The following is a 20,082-nucleotide window of genomic DNA, read 5'->3' on the forward strand; positions in this document are numbered from 1 at the left end:
AATGCCATCCTCCACCCACAGAGAGGCAGCAGAGAAGAGCTCCAGGGTTTGGATCTCCATGGGAAAGGCACATGACTTTCCCCTCTCTGTGCCTCAGTTTCCCCATCTAAACCAAAACTGCCCAGGAAGAAGGGGTCTAGAATCAAGCTGGAAGGGTGTGCCTGCAGTCTCTGAGATTCATGACTGCTTTTCCCAGGTCACAAGGGTGCTGGGGTCACAGGGACCTGCCTTGAAATCTCAGCTCTCCCCAGTTCCTCACCGTGTGACCCGGGCAGTGAGTTCACTTCTCTGTGCCTGTTTCCTCCTCTAGAAAATGGGGATTTCAGCTGAATTTCCTTACAAGGTGTTGAGAGGATTAAGTGGGCCAATTATTAGTTGAAGCTCAGCTCCTCTGTGAGTAGAAAAGGGTGAGGAGGAGGCCCTGGCCTGGCGGATGGGGTTAGGGTAAAGGCCAGCAGTGTGGAGACAGACACAAACTTTATTCGTTCATTTATTCCACAGAATTTTATTTAACCTGCTCAGTAAGCCTGTGAAACAGAATCTGCTATCATGCTCTCATTGCCATCACTGTTATTCTGAGACTGAGTCTCACTCTGTCGCCCAGCCTGGAGTTCAGTGACATGATCATAGCTCACTGCAGCCTCACACTGTTGAGTTCAAGCCATCCTCCCACCTCAGCCTCCCAAGTAGCTAGAACTACAGATGCTCCCTGAGCCCAGCTAATTTTTAAAAATTTTTGTAGAGACAGGGATTCACCTTGTGGCCCAAACTGTTCTTGAACTCCTGGTCTCAAGGACTCCCTCCTTCTGCCTTGGCCTCCCAAAGTGCTGTGACTAGAGGAACACACCCCATGCCCAGCCCCCATTCCCATTATTAAAGTCACAAAGGGCTGGGCACAGTGGCTCATGCCTATAATCTCAGCACTTCGGGAGACCAAGGCAGGTGGATCACTTGAGGTCAGGAGGTCGACACCAGTTTGTTGGCCAAATTGGTGAAACCCAGTCTGCACTACAGATACAAAACTTAGCTGGGCGTGGTGGTGCACGTCTGCACTCTCAGCTACTCGGGAGGCTGAGGCAGCAGAAACGCTTGAACCAGGGAGTTTTTATACAAAAATCATAAAAATAAAGTCACAAGGAAGGCACAGAGAGGGAAAGCCACCTGCCTAAGGTCACACAGCTAGCACAAGGAAGAGTCGGGGCTCAGCATGTTGAATCCTCTTTTCCCCAGTGAAGCAGGTCCTGCTATTAAAAACAGGATATTTGGCCAGGTGTGGTGGCTCACACCTGTAATCCAAGCACTTTGGAGGCCAAGGGGGGTGGATCACCTGAGTTCGGGAGTTCAAGACCAGCGTGACCAACATGGTGAAACCCTGTCTTTAAAAAAAAAAGAAAGAAAAGAAAAAAAAAAATGTAGGATATTTGATGATGACAATCATAACATATAATATTATATTATTTTATTTATTTTATTTTTTTGGAGAAGGAGTCTCACTCTGTCGCCCAGGCTGGAGTGCAGTGGCATCAACAATCTCGGCTCACCGCAACCTCTGCCTCCTGCGTTGAAGCGATTCTCCTGCCTCAGCCTCCCAAGTAGCTGGGATCACAGGTGCACACCACCACACCCAGCTAATTTTTTTTATTTTTAGTTGAGATGGGGTTTCACCATGTTGGTCAGGCTGGTCTCGAACTCTTGATCTCGTGATCTGCCCACCTCCGCCTCCCAAAGTGCTGGGATTACAGGCATGAGTCACCTCACCCAGTCTATAATGTTATATTATTATTTATTGTAATAAAACTAATAGCAACTAAATTGCATTGAGATATTTCTATACATCAGGCCCCATAGGACAGAGTCATATTTTCTTGATGTGGTTCACTCTACAGATCAGGACGCTGAGGCTCCATGAGGGTAAGTAATTGCCCAGAAGTCACAAAGCTAACGAGCAGGAGAGAGGTTTTGCACCCAGGCCTCAGTTCAAAGCAAAATAGGACAAGGAGGCCAGGTGTAGTGGCTCACACCTGTAATCCCAGCACTTTGGGAGGCCGAGGGGGGAGGATCGCTTGACCCTGAAGTTCAAGACCAGCCTAGACAACACAGTTCCCTCTCTACAACTTTTTTTTAATTAGCTAGGCATCATGGCACATGCCTGTAGTCCCAGCTACTTGGGAGGTTGAGGCAGAAGGATCTCTTGAGCCCAGGAGTTCAAGGGAACAGTGAGCTATGATCTCACCACTGCACTTCAGCCTGGGAGACAGAGCCAGATCTTGTCTCAAAAAAAAGCAGGACGAGACCCAATAATTGAGCCAGATGGGAACTTAGGGCCTGCCCAGACCTACTCTCTCTTCTTAGAAAGAGAAATTGAGACCCCTGAGAGCAAGAGAGCTGCCTCAAGCCTACAGACTTCCAGATGGAATTTCATTTCCCTCTCAGGACCTTGCAGGTAAATTCGTGGCCTTTCCTCCCCCAGGATGGGTTGGGAAAAGCAGCAGCAGCGGGGTGGAGATCTGAACAGGTACAAAGGGCAGCCTGCGTGAGGGCAAAGTGGTTAGACACCAAGCAGAACTTCCGGGCCTCCTCTGGAAAGTTTCTGAGACCCATCAGGCCCCGGCAGGTGGGGGCCCTCCAGAGCACGAGGCTCAGAGAGGGGAGACCCTAGTCCTTTCCACCTGGGGTGCAAGGAGCAGGGGGGAGTCAGGGGGACCATCCTGGTTCTGCATCCTCCATTCCCGACACTGGAGGGAGGCCGCTGTGGGAGCCGGGACTTTCCTGAAAGCAGAAGATTCTGGGAAATTAGAGACAGCTGTAGGGCGGGGCTGCCTCCCAGCCTCCCTTCCCTTCCCTCCCCTTGGTCTCTGCTGGCTCTGTAGGCATGCCTCTCTTCCCCTCCACCCCACTAGCTCCTCCTCTCCTTGACCGTGCCCTCCACCCTCAAACCCTCATATCTCTTCCCCCATACCTCTTTCTCCTCCCTCAGATCTGGCCTCTACTCTCAGACTCTCCAAATCTTCTTCCCTCAGACCTCTCTTTCCCTCCAACTCTCTCCTCCTCCCTCAGAGCTGTGTCCTTTCACTTAGTGCTTCCCAGACTTCTTCAGACTGTGCCCTCTCGCTCAGATACTCTCCTCTCCCCTAGGCCCTCACCTCCTCCATCAGATCCTCACTTCCTCCCTCAGATCCTCACCTCCTCCCTCAGACCCTCACCTCCTCCCTCAGACCCTCACCTCCTCCCTCAGACCCTCACTTCCTCCCTCAGAACCTCACCTTCTCCTCAGACCCTCACCTTCTCCCTCAGACCCTTACCTTCTCCCTCAGACCCTCGCCTCCTCCCTCAGAACCTCACCTTCTCCTCAGACCCTTACCTCCTCCCTCAGACCCTCACCTCCACCCTCAGAACCTCACCTTCTCCTCAGACCCTCACCTCCTCCCTCATTTATCTCCTCCTTCAGACCCTCAACCTCCTCCCTCAGACCTCCACCTCCTCCTTAAACCCCTCACCTCCTCTCTCAAACTCTCATCTCCTCCCTCCAAACCTCACCTCCACCCTCAAACCCTTACCTCCTCCATCAGACCCTCACCTCTCTCAAACCCTCGTCTCCTCCCACCGAACCTCACCTTCATCTTCAGACCCTTACCTCCTCCTTCAGACCCTCATCTCCCCCATCTGGCCCTGTCCTCCTCCTTCAGACTCTCCCCTCCTCCCACTAAATCATCTACTTATCTTAGTCCTGTCTTACTTCTTCATATCCTCCTCCTTCAGACCCTTTATCCCTCATCCAACCTCAGAGAACCACCGGCACCCTCTCTCCCAGCCCTTTGAAGCCCCCACCGGACCCAGCACGTCTTCCCTCTTCAGTCTTGCTAGGTTGGAACCACTGCCCCACCTGCCCCAGGGATGCCAGGAGTAAGGCAGGCTTGGGTGTTCTTCCAACCCTACCTCTGAGGGTCCCCACCCTGAGCCTCACCCCTCCACCCCTCAGCTTTCCTTTCTGCACTGAAGTAGTGCCCACACCCCTCTCCTGTGTCTGAGGGTCCCCAGAGGAGGGGTTGTGTGGGCAGGGAACACAGCACCCAGCCTGTCCAACCTAATTCCTCTCCCTCTTCCCTTGCTGTGGCCCGAACAACACCAGCAGGCAGGAGTTGCCATTGGTCCCATTTTCCAGAAGAACAGAGTCTCGAGATGGGGGATGGCTTGTCTGAGGTCCCACCAGAAGCATGGGGTGGAGATGGGATTTGAATGCAGGTCTATGCTCGGGATGTTTCACCGTGAGAGGTAGAGGGGAGATCCAGAGAGAAGCAGAAGATCAGGGAGGGAAGGGGTGAGGCCTCTCCCTGCAGCCACTTCTCACATCCTGGGTTAACGATCCACTCAGGTGGGGCCCGAGTCGGGCCAAAGTCCCTTCCCGGGGCCCCAACACCCATTTTCAAGGTCTCACGGGCCACAGAGGCAGCGTCGGAGATGGGGAGACAGAGACAGAGGGCGGGGCGGGAGACAACCAGGGGGAGGCCAGGTGTTTCGAAGACGGAGACCGAGGGAGAGAACCGGGGCGACGCTGCGTGCCCTCTGGGCAGGTCCGGGGTGCAGCCCCCATACCCCGCCCTCTGTATCCCCAAAGCCTCCCTTTCCGCCTTCTGTGACTCAGTGACCCGGACTCAACCCCAGCGGCTGCCCCGCCCCTAGGGAAATCCGGGAAAGCCCCGGACCTTCGGGGCCCCACCCCGGGGCGGGGAGAGGGAGAGGAGGGGAGGGGAGGAGACCGGGAAGAAGCCCGCCTCCCTACTCCCTCCCTGAGTCATTCCCCCAACCCGCCCGGCCTGTTCCCCACCCACCAACCCCCCTCGAGGTGGGAGGAGGTAGGGGGAAGTCAAACTGCCTCCTCCGCTCCAGCAGCCCCTGGCCTCGGTCGCTCGGACTCTGGCCTGGTGTCTGCGTCTCTTGCTATCTCTCTCTCTCTCTCTCTCTCTCAATATCTCTGCGTCTATCTCCAGATCTCTTTCTCTCTGTGCAGCTAGGATTTTCTGAGCACCTCCGTGCCCCGCGGGCCCCCGCTGGGTGCAGAGACACAATCAGTGGAGCGCTCCCCACCCCCACCCCACCCCAGCAACGTTAGACCCACAGCTGATGAGGCACGTGGAGTGGCAGAGATGGAAGAGGGCAAGGAGAGGAATCGTTCCTGGGCGCCTGCCGAGTGCCAGTCCCTGCCCCGGGTGTGTCTCTTCACTCCCACTAAGGAGGAAACGGCTCAGAGAGGGGAAGTGTTTGACCAAGGTTACCCAGCGAGGAAGTGGAACCAATGGAATCGGGATTCGAACCCGCGTCCCAGAGATGCCAAGGCCTCCTGAGAGGCAGAGAAGCAGACAGCAACTGAGAGACAGAGAGATGGTGAGAGACACAAAGAGACGAAAGAGAGTCAGAGACAGAACACTCGGAGACAAACGCGGGGGTGCGGAGACACCTACTCAGACAGAAGAAGCAGAGAGACAATCACAGACTCAGAGACAGAGAGACTGAGAGACAGGGCCAGAAAGGCAAAAACAGAGGCAGGGAGACTGAGAGCTGCCCTAAGCAGCAGGGGTGGGCACCCCAAGCCCCAACCCCCGACCCCGCCTCCTCTCCCCCACCCTGCCTTTCCTCCCCCTCCCGCGCCGAGGCCTGGCTGCCCCGGACGCCGCGGGCCGGGAGGGGGCGAGCGGGGCGCGGCGCGGGCGGGGCGCACGGCGGGCTGCAGCGCAGGACGGCGGGAGCAGCGGCGGGTCCAGGAAACCCCTGGGGCGTACGGGTGGCCCCGGGGGGGCCGGGGGCGGGGAGGCGGGCTGCCGGCACCGCCCCGGCCGACAAAAGTCCCTTCAGTTCAGCCGGCTGCAGGGGAAGTCCCGGCGCCCGGCAAAACCACCCTCGGGTGCAGCCGAGCCGAGCCGCGCTCCGGCCGCCGTCCCCGGCGGCCCCATGCCCCGATGCCCCGCGGGGGCCATGGACGAGGGGCCCGTGGACCTGCGCACCCGGCCCAAGGCCGCCGGACTCCCAGGCGCTGCGCTGCCGCTCCGCAAGCGCCCGCTGCGCGAGCCCTCCCCAGAGCCTGCTGCTCCCCGCGGCGCTGCGGGCCCTGCAGTCCCCCTGGACCCTCTGCGCGGCGGCTGCGACCTGCCCGCGGTCCCCGGGCCCCTCCACAGCCTGGCCAGGCCAGAGGCGCTTTACTACCCTGGTGAGTGGTCCCCGAGGGTCCGGGCCGGGTGGGGGCCACACAGAGCATAGGGTCACCAGAGCCAGGAGACAGAGCTCAGGACACCAACCTGTGTCTCTCGGGGGACTTGGGGGACAAGAGAATATAACCCCAGGTCTCAGGGAGACAGATAGGAGATCATCAGGAAGCTGTGCCTTGGGTCCCAAGGGATCTGGGGATTTGAGGGTCCCAGGGATCTGGGGATTTGAGGATCCTGGGGGACAGAGCCCAGGGGCTGAGTGACATGGGGGGGCCAGGGACAGTGCCCAGTAGTACAGATATGGGTGTGTCAGGGAATCAAAGGACACTGCCTGGTGTCCTAGGGACAAAAAATTACAAGCTCTTAAGCCAGATATGTAGGGTTATGAAGAAACTGAGCTGGGCTGGAGAAACTGGGGTTCCTGGTATCCTGATATTAGAATCAAAGGGTAACAGATTGGGGTTCTAAGGAGACAGATACTGAGGATCTCAGGATGTCACAATCTCAGGAACCAAGATATTTGGAGACATGGGCATTATGAGAACAGATACAGGGTTCCGATCACCCCGGTATCTGGGATCACAGGATCCAAGGAAATGAACCAGAGCTCCAGGGACCCACATACCATGGGGTCTTGAGGAGCCAGGGGAACAGAGACTGGGGTTCTGGGTACTCAGGTATGTGGGGCTACAAGTGATCAGGATCCTATTTGGGGGTCAAGGTCAGGTGGCCGTGAGATCAGGGGACTGAGGAGCCTAAGACTGGGTAATTCTCAGACTCGATACTTTAGAGCCAGAATGAGAGATTCAGGGGTCTCCAGACATAAAGCCTCAGGGCCCCAAGGTCTGGTATTGGAGATACCGGGATCAGCAGATGATGGAGAAGGCCACCCACTCTTCTCTCCATCCCATCTCCATCCCTGAGCTCAAGGAAGGGGCATCCCCTACCACAGCTGTGGCCACGTCACCATCCCCAATTGACCCCCAAAGCTGCAGAGAGCTCTTCTCCAGAGCCCCAGAACTTTATGTAGTTTCTGCACCTTCCACCCCATCAGCACAACAGCTGGCGAGCCTCAAGCTATATGTGTCAGTTCTGTCACAGCCTCCCGGCTTTTTCCATTCCCAGAGTGAGAACACAGGCCTCAGTTTTCCCCGTCTGTGTGATGGGTTGGTATGGATTTGCCGGCTGCCGTGCATGGTCCCCCCACTTTTTTTTTTTTTTTTTTTTTTTTTTTGGAGGCAGAGTTTTGCTCTCTCACTCAGGCTGGAGTGCATTGGTGTGATCTCGGCTCACTGCAACCTCCACCTCCTGGGGTCAAATGATTCTTGTGCCTCAGCCTCTGAGTAGCTGGGATTACAGGTGTGCACCACTACGCCTGGCTACTTTTTGTATTTTTAGTAGAGACAAGGTTTCACCATGTTGCCCAGGCTGGTCTTGAATTCCTGACCTCAGGTGATCTACCCGCCTCAGCCTCCCAAAGTGCTGGGATTACAGGCGTGAGCCACCAGGCCTAGCTTGCCGTGGCCGCTTTTAATAGTTTGGTCCAAAATTAGCCGTGCATGGTGGTGGGCATCTGTAATCCCAGGTACTCAGGAGGCTGAAGCAGGAGAATCACTTGAACGTGGGAGGCAGAAGTTGCAGGGAGGCAAGATCTCGACACTGCACTCCAGCCTGGGGGACAGAGCGGGACTCCGTCTCAAAAAAAAAGAGACAAAAACAGTTTTAACAGGCTTCTGGTGCCACCTCTTCTCTCCCTCCACTCTCCATTCATCCCACACCCTGTCCCCAGCTCTTCATCTGTCCCTCAACACCCTCAGCCACAAAACCACTCCACAGGCAGGCCCTGGGCTTCCCCGCTAGGTGAGGATGGGTGCTCCCTGTGTTCTTAAGGGACTCTTTGTCTGGTTGGAGTCTGGGGTCAGAAGATAAGTGACAGTGAAGGTGACCAGCCCTGGATGGGGAGAGGAAGCTGCTGGAGCCCAGGGGAAGGATGTGGAAGGGAGTTTGTTCTAGGCCCTGAGAACCCCATATGGGATGCAAAAGGGACCCAGGAGAAAGGGCAGGTGACACCACAGGAGCAAAGACCTGGAAGTGGGGATGGGGTTGAGGGTCTGTGGGTGTGGCCTCACTCATGTCCCTTCTCTGTACCCCATTGTCCAGGAGCCTTACTGCCCCTGTACCCTGCTCCAACCATGGGCTCCCCATTTCCTCTGGTGAACCTGCCTACACCCCTGTACCCCATGATGTACTCCATGGAACATCCCCTTTCTGCTGACATCGCCATGGCTACCCGTGCAGATGAGGATGGAGACACGTGAGTGACAGCCCCCTATTATGGGGAGGGGAGGCTGGGGAGGCCGGCCCTCCATAACACAGGGCCACTCAGCTCCCGGTGGACCTGAGTCAGAACTCAGTCTCCACCGAAGGCTGTGTGACCTCAAATAAGGCCCTTCCCCTCTCTGAGCCTCAGTTTCTTCCTCTGGAGAATGGGCACCTTGAGAGCACTTACATCCTAGTACACTATTTTTTGTTTGGGTAGTTTTGTTTTGTTTTTTGTTTGAAACAGGTTTCATTCTGTCGCCCAGGCTGGAGTGCAGTGGTACAGTCTCGGCTCACTGTAACCTCCACCTCCCGTCTTGTGCCTCAGCCTCCCGAGTAGCTGAGACTTCAGGCACCCGCCACCAAGCCTGATCAATTTTTGTATTTTTTGTTAGAGACGGGGTTTCACCATGTTGGCCAGGCTGGTTTCGAACTCCTGACCTCAGATGATCTACTCGCCTCAGCCTCCCAAAGTGCTAGGATTACAGGCCAGAGCCACTGAGCCCACCCCTAGAACACTATTTTTAGAACAATGGTCTTCAGGTTTTTTATCACAATCTAAAAACAAGAAAGACCGTTCATTAATTAACTTACTATATAAATTATACATGTAAAACTCCTATCACTGGACCTGGCGTAAATGTTGAGTGTTTGTTAATATTATTATTACTTTATCTCAAACCCAGCACACACACGCTTGATAAACTTGAAATTAAAATTGCACAAAATGGGCTGGGCGCACCTGTAATCCTAGCACTTTGGGAGGCTGAGCCTCAAGTGATCTACCTAATCACTTGAGATCAGGAGTTTGAGACCAGCCTGGCCAACATGGTGAAACCCAGTCTCTACTAAAAATACAAATCTGAACCAGGCGTGGTGGCGCGGGCCTGTAGTCCCAGCTACCTGGAGGCTGAGAAAGGAGAATCGTCGGAATCCAGCAGGCAGGCTCTGTGGTGAGCCAAGATCTCACCACTGCATTCCAGCCTGGACAACGAGTGAGACTCTGTCTCACAAAAAAAAAAAAAATGCACAAAATGAAACAATACTCAGCCTTACTCTGCAGAATCTACTTTGACATCTTCTTTTCTTTTTCTTTTCTGAGACAGGGTCTCAATCTGTCACTCAGGCTGGAGCACAGTGGTGCAATCATAGCTCACCGCAGCCTCGACCTCTTGGGCTCAAGTGATCCTCCTGCCTCAGCCTTCTGAGTAGCTGGGACCACAGGCACTCCCCCTACACCTGGCTAATTTTTGTTTTTTTTTTTGTTTTTGTAGAAACGTGGGGGTCTTGCCAGGTTGCCCAGACTAGTCTCAAACTCCTGGGCTCAAGCGATCCTCCCTCCTCGGCCTCCCGGCGTGCTGGGGAACAGGCGTGAGCCACGAGCCCGGCTTCCCGGCTTTGCTCGCCATTTTCTATTCTAGTCGACTTCGTTGTTTCATGGTCACAGCCCACTACATTAATTTGACAATCCCCTAAATTGATTTCACAACCCCCGTGGTTTATCACCACCTGCAGTCGGAAGAACACGTTTGTGATTCTGCTGAGAAATCCCTCATGGGAGGGTTTAGTCTGTGCCTAGCACATAGGAAGCACTCGCTACAACCGATCATCGTGGTTATTATTCTATTGATCTGGGTTTGCATCTCAGCGTGGCCACTTTCTTCTCCCTCTGTGCCTCAGTTTCCCTCTCTGCAAAAACAGGAACCATCATGAGGGTCTGGGGCAGGCGGGAAGAAATGATGCAATCTATACAGAGTGCTTATGTGAGAATTCGTTTGGGAACTGGAAACCACAGGTAGAGATGAACAGAGAAAGAGCAGGGGGCTGTTCCGCCACTGGGCCACTGAGAGACTTCAGGTCCTGAGCCTGTTTCCCTATTTGGAAACTGGGTCTCATCGCAGCCCCTATCACAGTTAGGATTCAGGATTCAGTGAGATCTTGTATGTATTTATTCATACAGTGCACAGAGCAGGGCTGGGCAAACAGTAAACGCTCAATGCATGGAAATGGGTCGTGTTTGAGCAGAGCTGCCCGGGTGGCTGGTTGCAGGTCGTCCTGAGAACCCAAGCTGGAGAAAGTGCCCGAGATTATAAAGAGCTAATAAAACCTAGTTCCCTCCGTAGTTCTGGGTCTCTCTGGGGGGTCATCGATGAAACGGGCTTAATTAGTCTGCAGGGCTGAGCTGTCCACGTCGCTGAAAAGCAGGGTGGGAGCTAGAGGCCACCCGGTCCACCAGTTTCCAGCCCCGGGCCCTCCCCCCACCCTCCCTCCCCGACTCTTCGACTCTCCCCCTAGGCAAACACTTCTGCCTCAGCTGCCTGCTGGGGGAAATCCCTTCCCGCAGAACTTGACCGCAACCCAGCTGCTCTGCCACCCCCACGTCAGCACCCGTCACTCAATCGCAGCCTCCCCCCTCCTGGCGCTTCCTCCAACCTTAACCCCTTCCGCTGGGGCTGAGACTTTACCGGAACGGGCAGCGGCCCGGCCCCAGCCTGCGCCACCGGCCCCACTTCACACTCGAGGGGGAGGGCAGTGGGGGCGAGGAGGGCGGGGGACGCTAAGTCTGGGTCCCCGCAGAAGCCAAAGGTTGGGAGGCTGGACTTCCATCTCACAGGGTGGTACCAGCCTTGGGGCATTTGGACTCCCAAGAGGTCGGGGACTGGGCAGCTAGAAACCTGGGGAGGGGGCGGGGTGACGGTGGATGTTCTGATTCTCAGAGGGCAGAAGTTGGGGGACTGTATTCCTTAATCTCCGAGGGGATGAGGGGCAGCTTGGCAGCTTGGAGACCTGGCACTCAGAGGGGCCTTAGGGGCAGGACCAGATACAGAAATTTGCAGCGTCCCTGGTTCGAAACAAGAATTTCAAGACAGCGGCAGCAGGACATTCTAAGCACTGGACTGGTGAAACTGATCACGCCAAGGGGCCTGAAAGTCTGTGTCCCCAAAGGGATGGGGGTTGGGGCGCTGTATTTCTGGGTCTCTGAGGGGACAAGGACAGGCAAAGTAATTTGGGATCCTGGAGCTCCGAAGGACTGCGGAAGTCCTTATTCGCTTTAAGACGCGTTAGGGCTATTTCTGGCTCCCAAGAGATGTCGGGAGTGGATGCCGGGATAAGGGGGACTTGCAGCCAGCTGGAGTCTGAACCCTGAGGGGTGGAGTTCCAGAGGGGCCCGCAGGCTGGAGGACTCGGGATTATGCGCCCCCCGACACACACACACACAACTCAAGGGAGCTAGGTCTTCTTGGGCTGAGTTCCCCCTTCCCCCGCCCCATTCTAGGATGGAAGTTGGGGTGCCGGGGGTGGCCAGGGTAGATCCCCGGCGAGACAGGCTTCCCTCCCCCGGGAGCAGGAAGCGGAGCCCCGCCCAGCAGACCTGTTACTGGAAGTCCGAGGGCTGGGTCGCCCCTCCCGTCCCCACTTCCTCCAGCCCCGCCCCACCCCCTGCGGCCCGCGCGTTTATGGGAACTCGGCCTGGACGGTTTCTCTGAAATCATTCGCTCCTTCTGCCCTCACTTAACCTCGGCTACCCCGAGAGGGACCCAGGCCAGGCGTCCTGGGAAATGGTCCCGGCCCAGGTCCCGCCCCTCCAGCAACATTTTTTTTTTTACATTTGGCTTTCACGGATTAGGATCAGGGTTCAGCAGTTCACCTGCACGATCTCACCCTGGCTTGTGGGCGCTGTACTTTACATAAGAGAAAACTGAGGCTTCGAAAGGCCCCCATGGCTTCGCCCTAGCACGCAGGGAGGCTAGGAGGGGTTGTGGCCCAATCTGCAACTCTGGCCCCAGGATTTCTGCACTGCCGTCAGAATCACCTGGGAGGCTGGTTTAAACTGGATTCTACAGACACATTTCATAAGAGAGGCGGGTGGTGGTGAGAAAGGAATTACTTAGTAAACAGACTTTAAATAAAGAACGTGCAGGCCGGACGAAGTGGCGCACGCCTACAACCCCGGCACTTTGGGAGGCTGAGGCAGGTGGATCACAAGGTCAAGAGATCAAGACCATCCTGGCCAACATGGTGAAACCCCATCTCTACTAAAAATACAAAGACTAGCTGGGCACGGCGGTGGGCGCCTGTAATCCCAGCTACTCAGGAGGCTGAGGCAGGAAAATCGCTTGAACCCAGGAAGTGGAGGTTGTAGTGAGCCGAGATCGTGCCACTGCACTCCAGCCTGGCAACAGTGCAAGACTCCATCTCAAAAAAAAAAAAAAAAAAATCGTGCAGCCCACCTCTGGCCCTCCACTCTGTCCCTCAGCCCCTGCAAACACATACAGGCACGCGCGCGCGCACACACACACACACACACACACACACACCAGTGTCCGAATAGCTGTTCTGGGTTGGGGTCTTTGGAAACTGAGCAGGAAGTTTATTGGAAATGCTCTCCATCAACACCTGTGGGATGAAGGAAGCCCATTTGGGCAGAGGGAGGTGGTGAGCTGCTGTGTCGTCTCCACACGGCCTCAGCCGTCCCACAGAGAATACTGAAGCTGGAGTGGCCTTCGGCATTAAGGCCAGGAGGCAAGGCCTTCTTTGCTGACATTAACCAGTGACTGGATCCCATTAGAGGGCAGCTGCCCTTGATCCACATGGGGTGTGACCTTGGGTGAGCGGCTCTCTTCAGCTGAGAGCAATTCCCAAATTGTCTGAAAGCTGACGATCGTCCCAGAAGCTGAGGGAGTGAGTCCTTCAGTCTGGAAGGGGGTTCTGGGCTGTACAACCTGCCTCGCCAACCCAATTTGTCCTCACCTCACTATTTTTATTTTATTTATTTTTTTGAGATGAAGTCTTGCTTTGTTGCCGAAGCAGGAGTGCAGTGGCACGATCTTGGCTCATTGCAACCTCTTCCCTCCCAGGTTCAAGAGATTCTCCTGCCTCAGCCTCCCGAGTAGCTGGGACTACAGGCGCATGCCACTGCATCTGGCTGATTTTTTATTTTTAGTAGAGACAGGGTTTCACCATGTTAGCCAGCCTGGTCTTGAACTCCTGACCTCAGGCGATCTCCCAGCTTCGGCCTCCCAAAGTGCTGGGATTACAGGCATGAGCCACCCCACCCAGCCACCTCCCTTTTAGTCAAAACTTTTGTTCCAGGCTGGGCATGGTGGCTCATACCTATAATCCAGCACTTTGGGAGGCTGAGGCAGGAGGATCACTTGAACCCAGCAGTTATAGACCTGCCTGGGCAACATAGTGAGACCCTCTCTCTACAAAAAATCAAAAATAAGCCAGGGTTGGCAGTGCATGCCTATAGTCCCAGCTACTCAGGAGGCTGAGGAGGTGGGAGGATCTTGAGCTTCGGAGGTCAAGCCTGCAGTGAGTCATGATTGCGACACTGTGCTCAACTTGGGCAACAGAGCAAGACCCCATCTCAAAAAAAAAAAGTTTTTGTTCCTCATAGGCAGCCCTTGTATCTCTTAGGTTGGAGGCTGATACGTAGTCACAACTAGCAGAGACCTTCATAGCACCTAGTTCGTCCCCATTCATTTCACAGATGAGAAAACTATGGCCTGGAAAGGGATTGGAACTTGGTTACCAGCTTCACAGATGGCCCAGGTGATCACTAAGATGGATTCATTAATTCAGAGCATGTTTGTGGAGCGTCTGCCCAGCATTAGGCACCATTCCAGGCATTGCCAAGGGCATGACGCAGGCAAAACACACCTATAATCCCAGCATTTTGGGAGGCCAAGGCGGGTGGATCACCTGAGGTCAGGAGTTCAAGACCAACGGCCAACATGGTGAATCCCTATCTCAACTAAAAATCAAAAAATCAGCAGAGCATGGTGGCAGGCACCTGCAATCCCAGCTACTCGGGAGGCTGAGGCAGGAGAATCGTTTAAACCTGGGAGGTGGAGGTGGAGGTTGCAGTGAGCCGAGATCGCAGCATTGCACTCCAGCCTGGCAGACAAGAGCAAGATTGAGTCTTAGAAAACAAAAAACAACAACAACAAAAAAAACGCCCTGCCCTGAAAGAAACGCCATTCTATGGGGGAGATTCAGACAGAAAACACACACTGTACAGTGTGTCAGATGATGACTGGGGAAAAGGAGCAGGGGGAGGGAGAGGGAGCAGCTGCTATACCATCTTAGCAGAGGCCCAAATGAGCGGGAGGAACCCTGCAGACATCTGGGGAACACTGTTCCAGGCAGAGGGAACAGCCAGTGCAAAGACCTTGGGAGGCAAGTGTGCTTTGTACATGGGAGAAACAGCAAGGAGCCTAGTCTGGTCCGGGAGAGGAAGGAGATGGGGCCAAAGGGGATTGATGAGGATGAGACAAGATCACATAGGGCCTACGGGCCACGGTAAGGACTGGGGGATTCATGATCTGACTCAGGTTCTAAAAGGGCCCCTCTGGGCCGGGTGTGGTAGCTCACGCCTATAATCCCAGCACTTTGGGAGGCTGAGGCAGTCGAATCACTTGAGGTTAGGAGTTCAAGACCAGCCTGGCCAACATGGTGAAACCCCATCTGTACTAAAAATAGAAAAATTAGGTGGGCATGGTGGTGCATGCCTGTAATCCCATCTACTCGGGAGGCTGAGGTTGGATGATAGCTTGAACCTGGGAGGCAGAGATTGCAGTGAGCCAAGATAGTACCACTGCACTCCAGCCTGGGCAACAGAGTAAGACTCCATCTTAAACAAATAAAATAAAATAAGTAGTCCCTCTGGCTGCTGTGTGGGGGACAGACAGTGGAGCACGGGTGGAAGCAGGGAGGCCATGAGAAGGGAACTAACTGTGCTAGCCCAGCAGGAAGCCAGTGGTGGCTGAACCAGGATGGAGGGAGTGGGTGGGGAGAAGTGCTTGGATACTGGGGACATTTCCAAAGTTTTCAACACATTGGAGTTAGCACTGCCAAAAGCATAGGGGCGAGAGGTGAGCAGTCTGTGATTCCTTCACCCCTCCCCCCACCCAGGCCTCTCCATATTGCTGTGGTGCAGGGTAACCTGCCAGCTGTGCACCAGTTGGTCAACCTCTTCCAGCAGGGGGGCCGGGAGCTCGACACCTACAACAACCTACGGCAGGTGAGGCTGGGGGCTGGGACTCCTGGGTCTGAGGGAGGAGGGGCTGGGAGCCTGCACTCTTGGGTCTGAGGGAGGAGGGGCTGGGGGCCTGGACTCCTAGATCTGAGAGAGGAGGGGTTAGGGCCTGGACTCCTGGGTCTGAGGGAGGAGGGGTTAGGGTCTGGACTCTAAGTAGCCAGGTGCTCCAGGCTCCTGGTTCCGGGGAAAGAAGGGTTCAGTGGCCTAAGGACCTCCTAGTTGAGGAGGGAGGGGGCTGGGGACCCAGAACCCAGGTACTAGGGAAAGAGGAGGTTGGAGGCCGGGTCTTCTGGGTCCCAGGGAAGGAGGAGCACGGAGAGGCGTCTCGGGTTTCTGTTCCTGGGTGAGACTGCAGGGATTGATAAGGAGTCAGGGTTCAGAAAACCTGAGGGAGGCGGGACTGGAGAGCAGGGCTGGACACAGGTCCCTCACCGTCACCGTTCCGCAGACACCGCTCCACCTGGCTGTGATCACCGCATTACCGTCTGTGGTCCGGCTCCTGGTGACGGCTGGTGCCAGTCCCATGGCGCTGGACCGCCATGGCCAGACGGCCGCCCACCTGGCGTGCGAGCACCGCAGCCCGACCTGTCTGCGAGCCCTGCTGGACAGCGCAGCTCCGGGCACGTTGGACCTGGAGGCCCGCAATTACGATGGTAAGCACCTACCGCGGGGCATGGCTGGGCTGTCCAGCGGACCTGGAGTCCATCTGTGGCCGCAAAACCCCAGGCCTAGGTTTCACCAAGCCTTCCCCTCCCTCAGGGCTCACCGCCCTGCACGTGGCAGTGAACTCTGAGTGCCAAGAAACCGTGCAGCTCTTGCTGGAGCGCGGCGCCGACATCGACGCAGTGGTGAGGCGCACTAGGAGCTGTGAGGGATGGGGGCTTTAGCAGGGGCGGGGCCTTCGCTGGGTGGGGTCTTTTTTGCGAGGGCGGGGCCAGTGTGGGGTTGGCGTGGGAGAGCGCCCGGGTGGGGCCGGGCTTGGAATATCGGACCCATGAGAGAGGCTTGGACCCCGCGAATGGGATGCGGACGGGATGCGGGCCACGGGCTGCTGGAGCAGAGCTTGGAGAGACTCAAAGACCTTCCCTCCCCGCCGCAGGACATTAAGAGCGGCCGCTCCCCGCTCATCCATGCCGTGGAAAACAACAGCCTTAACATGGTGCAGCTGCTGCTGCAGGTACGTACAGCCTCCCTGAGCCTCGTGCCCACGCCATCCCCTGACCCCTACCCGGCCCTGGTCCCAGCCCCTAGCGCTGACCCCGCCTTCCAGTTCTGGCTCCGGCTCCAGCTCCGCGTCCAGCTCTGACCCTTCCTTTAAGGCTCCCGCTCTCTCAGCCCTCGGACTCCACACCAGTGGCTGCAAACATGTCCCATTCCTCCCCTGCCTTCTCAACGGCCTAGGCCCTGCCCTGCGCTGGCCTGGCCGACCCCGCCTTCCATCTAGGCCCTGTCCCCGCACTGTGCTTCACCCCGTTAATTCCCCCCACCACCCCCGACTCCTTGGGGCGCAGGCCTCGGTGTCCAGCTCCGGTTCATTCAGCGCCGCCAGCGCAGTCCCGCTAGGCCCGCCCTTGCCTCTCGCTCCCACCTTCCTGTGACCCCACCCCGATCCGGTGCTGCTCCACGTACCGGCCACCCACCCGGGCCCCCAGCCTCTGTTCCCCTACCACTGGCGACCCGCGAGCCCCCCTGACCCGGCCCTCTCGTCCCGCAGCACGGCGCCAACGTGAACGCGCAGATGTACTCGGGCAGCTCCGCGCTGCACTCGGCGTCCGGCCGCGGGCTCCTCCCGCTGGTGCGCACGCTGGTCCGCAGCGGCGCTGACAGCAGCCTCAAGAACTGCCACAATGACACGCCGCTCATGGTGGCGCGCAGCCGCAGGGTGAGCCGGTGCGGCTGGGGGCATGCGCCTTGCACATCTGTGTCCGCGGGCAGGTGGCAGACGAGTGTGCCAGGGCACAGAGGTGTGAGTGTGCCTGTGCTGTTGCTTGGAGGGGAGTGGGTGAGCCTCTGAAAGTGCGGGTGTGAGTTCCAGACATGAGAGACTGGCACCAAGAAAGGAAGTGCCTTGCCTATCTTTTCTTGCTGAGAAATGGAGAGGCCCCCACCTGGATCCAGCGAGCTAAGAGGGATAGAAGGAGGGAGGGCTGTGAGGCAGGGGTGGCTCTGTGGTGACGCCCATCTTCCTACAGGTCATCGACATCCTGAGGGGGAAGGCCACCCGGCCTGCTTCCACCTCCCAGCCAGACCCCTCCCCTGACCGGAGCACCAACACCTCCCCAGAGAGCAGCAGCCGTCTCAGCTCCAATGGTGAGAAACCACTCCCAACCTCCAGCCCTGCCGCCTCCTCCCTCAGACCCAGGAATCCTAACCCATAGCCCCTCCTCCCTCAGACCCAGGAGTCCCGGACCCCAGCCTCCTCTCTCAGACCCAGGAATCCCAACCCATAGCCCCTCCTCCCTCAGACCCAGGAATCCCAACCCATAGCCCCTCCTCTCTCAGATCCAGAAGTCCAGGCCCCCAACCTCCTGACCCTCAGACCCAGGAATCCCAACCCATAGCCCCTCCTCCCTCAGATCCAGGAGTCCAGGCCCCCAGCCTCCTCTCTCAGACCCAGGAATCCCTACCCACAGCCTCTTCTTTCTCAGACCCAGGAGTCCAAGCTCCCAGACCCCTCTGTCCTCAGACCTCCAGCCTCCTACCCACCCAATCTTCTGACCCCAACTGGGCTCTCACCCCAGCCCCTCATGCTGACCTCCCCTTCCAGTTGTGGCTACCACTCCTGCTCTGTGTCCAGCTCTGACCCTTCCTTTAAGGCCTCATTCTCTCATCCCCTTGGACTCCATGCCCCTGGCTTCAAACCTGTCCCATTCCTCCCCTGCCCCCAAACAGCCTAGGCCACACCCTGTGACTGCCCCCGGCCCCTCCTCCCTCAGACCCCAGTCCCTCCTCCCTCAGACCCAGGAGTCCAGACCCCAGCCCCTCCTGCCTGAGACCCCCAGCCCCTCCTGCCTCAGACCCAGATGGCCCCAGCCCCTCCTCCCTCAGACCCAGGAGTCCAGACCCCAGCCCCTGTTCTCTGGGTCTAGCCTCTCACCACCCTCCCGCTTCTGTCTCTCTTCCTTCCACAGGTCTTCTCTCTGCATCACCATCCTCCTCACCCTCCCAGTCTCCCCCCAAAGACCCCTCTGGATTCCCCATGGCTCCTCCCAATTTCTTCCTTCCTTCCCAATCTCCACCTGCCTTCCTGCCCTTTGCTGGGGTCCTCCGAGGCCCTGGCCGGCCAGTGCCCCCCTCCCCAGCTCCAGGAGGCAGCTGAGAGGGATGGGGGGGCAGATCTTGGACTCATGAGGAGGGGCCCCCTGCTCTGTGGGGTCAACCCTTCTGGAAACTGTGAAGATCTCACTCTGCCCCCCCCCCATCTTCGGGACCAGGATTTGCACAGAAGCACATGCACCTCCCCATATACCCCTCTTCTGAGCACAGATGTTCCCCCATCTCGCCCCCTGCCCAGGACTCTGACCCTGTTACTCTCAGGCACCAGTCCCTGTCCAGAATTCCACCCTCATCTTCCATTTCCTTGTCCTCTCCCAGAGCTGGTGGACCCAGGGAACAGCCAGCCACTCTGCACTCTATCAGATCACTGAGGAGGGGGGAGGTGGGCCGTCACAGGCACAGATCATGATGTAAATTATTAAGCATTTTGGTTTGATTTCTTTTGTAATAAACTATTTTTGTACCATATCCCTTGGGTGCCTGGGCTCTTTCATGAGATGGACCTGGAGGAAGTGCATTCGCGTGTGTGCACACCCGCGCTGAGTCCAGCTGACTCCCAGAGCGATGCTGTGAGACTCAGACAGGAGCTTGTCTAATCAGTCTCCTGTGTGTCACTCCGGGACTCCTGGTGTGTTTGGTTATGAATGCTGCCATCATTGTCACTGTGCCATTGTTTCTAAGGAGGACATGATGTGATACCTTTTTTTTTTTTCAAGATGAAGTTTCACCATATTGGCCAGGCTGGTCTCGAACTCCTGACCTCAAGTGATCCACGCTCCTCGGCCTCCCACAGTACTGGAATTACAGGTGTGAGCCACCACACCAAGCCCAAATTTCTTTTTTTTTTTTTTTTTTTTTTGAGACGGAGTTTTGCTTTTATTACCCAGGCTGGAGTGCAATGGCACAATCTCGGCTCACTGCAACCTCCGCCTCCTGGGTTCAAGCAATTCTCCTGCCTCAGCCTCCTGAGTAGCTGGGATTACAGGCGCGCACCACCATGCCCAGCTAATTTTTTGTATTTTTAGTAGAGACGGGGTTTCACCTTGTTGACCAGAATGGTCTCGATCTCTTGACTTCGTGATCCACCCGCCTCAGCCTCCCAAAGTGCTGGGATTACAGGCATGAGCCACTGCGCCCGGCTCTTTTTTTTTTTTTTTTTTTTGAGACGGAGTCTGCCTCTGTGGCCCAGTGAAGTGGTACAATCTCCCCTCCCTGCAATCTCCGCCTCCCAGGTTCAAGTGA

At 56.5% G+C, this 20,082-nt stretch overlaps 1 protein-coding gene across 3 annotated transcripts; it reads left to right on the top strand.

Moving 5' to 3' along the window:
- The first annotated feature begins 5,244 nt into the window (after nt 1-5,244).
- Nucleotides 5,245-19,308, top strand: BCL3 (BCL3 transcription coactivator). Of its 3 annotated transcripts, none has more exons than XM_078360109.1 (9): nt 5,245-5,382; nt 8,361-8,514; nt 15,438-15,546; nt 16,013-16,217; nt 16,324-16,412; nt 16,664-16,741; nt 17,279-17,530; nt 17,757-17,874; nt 18,696-19,308. In XM_078360109.1, the coding sequence occupies exons 2-9, from the start codon at nt 8,393-8,395 to the stop codon at nt 18,881-18,883; spliced, it is 1,161 nt and encodes a 386-aa protein (XP_078216235.1). In that variant the 5' UTR covers nt 5,245-5,382; nt 8,361-8,392; the 3' UTR covers nt 18,884-19,308. The 3 variants fall into 3 exon arrangements, with proteins under 3 accessions (XP_078216235.1, XP_035141025.2, XP_078216234.1); XM_035285134.3 differs by lacking the exon at nt 5,245-5,382 and adding an exon at nt 5,864-6,202; XM_078360108.1 differs by lacking the exon at nt 5,245-5,382 and adding an exon at nt 5,864-6,202 and having other exon boundaries at nt 17,279-17,446.
- The last annotated feature ends 774 nt before the right edge of the window (nt 19,309-20,082 follow it).

This window comes from Callithrix jacchus, chromosome 22 (genome assembly GCF_049354715.1).
Source record: "Callithrix jacchus isolate 240 chromosome 22, calJac240_pri, whole genome shotgun sequence".
Classification (NCBI taxonomy): Eukaryota; Metazoa; Chordata; class Mammalia; order Primates; family Cebidae; genus Callithrix; species Callithrix jacchus.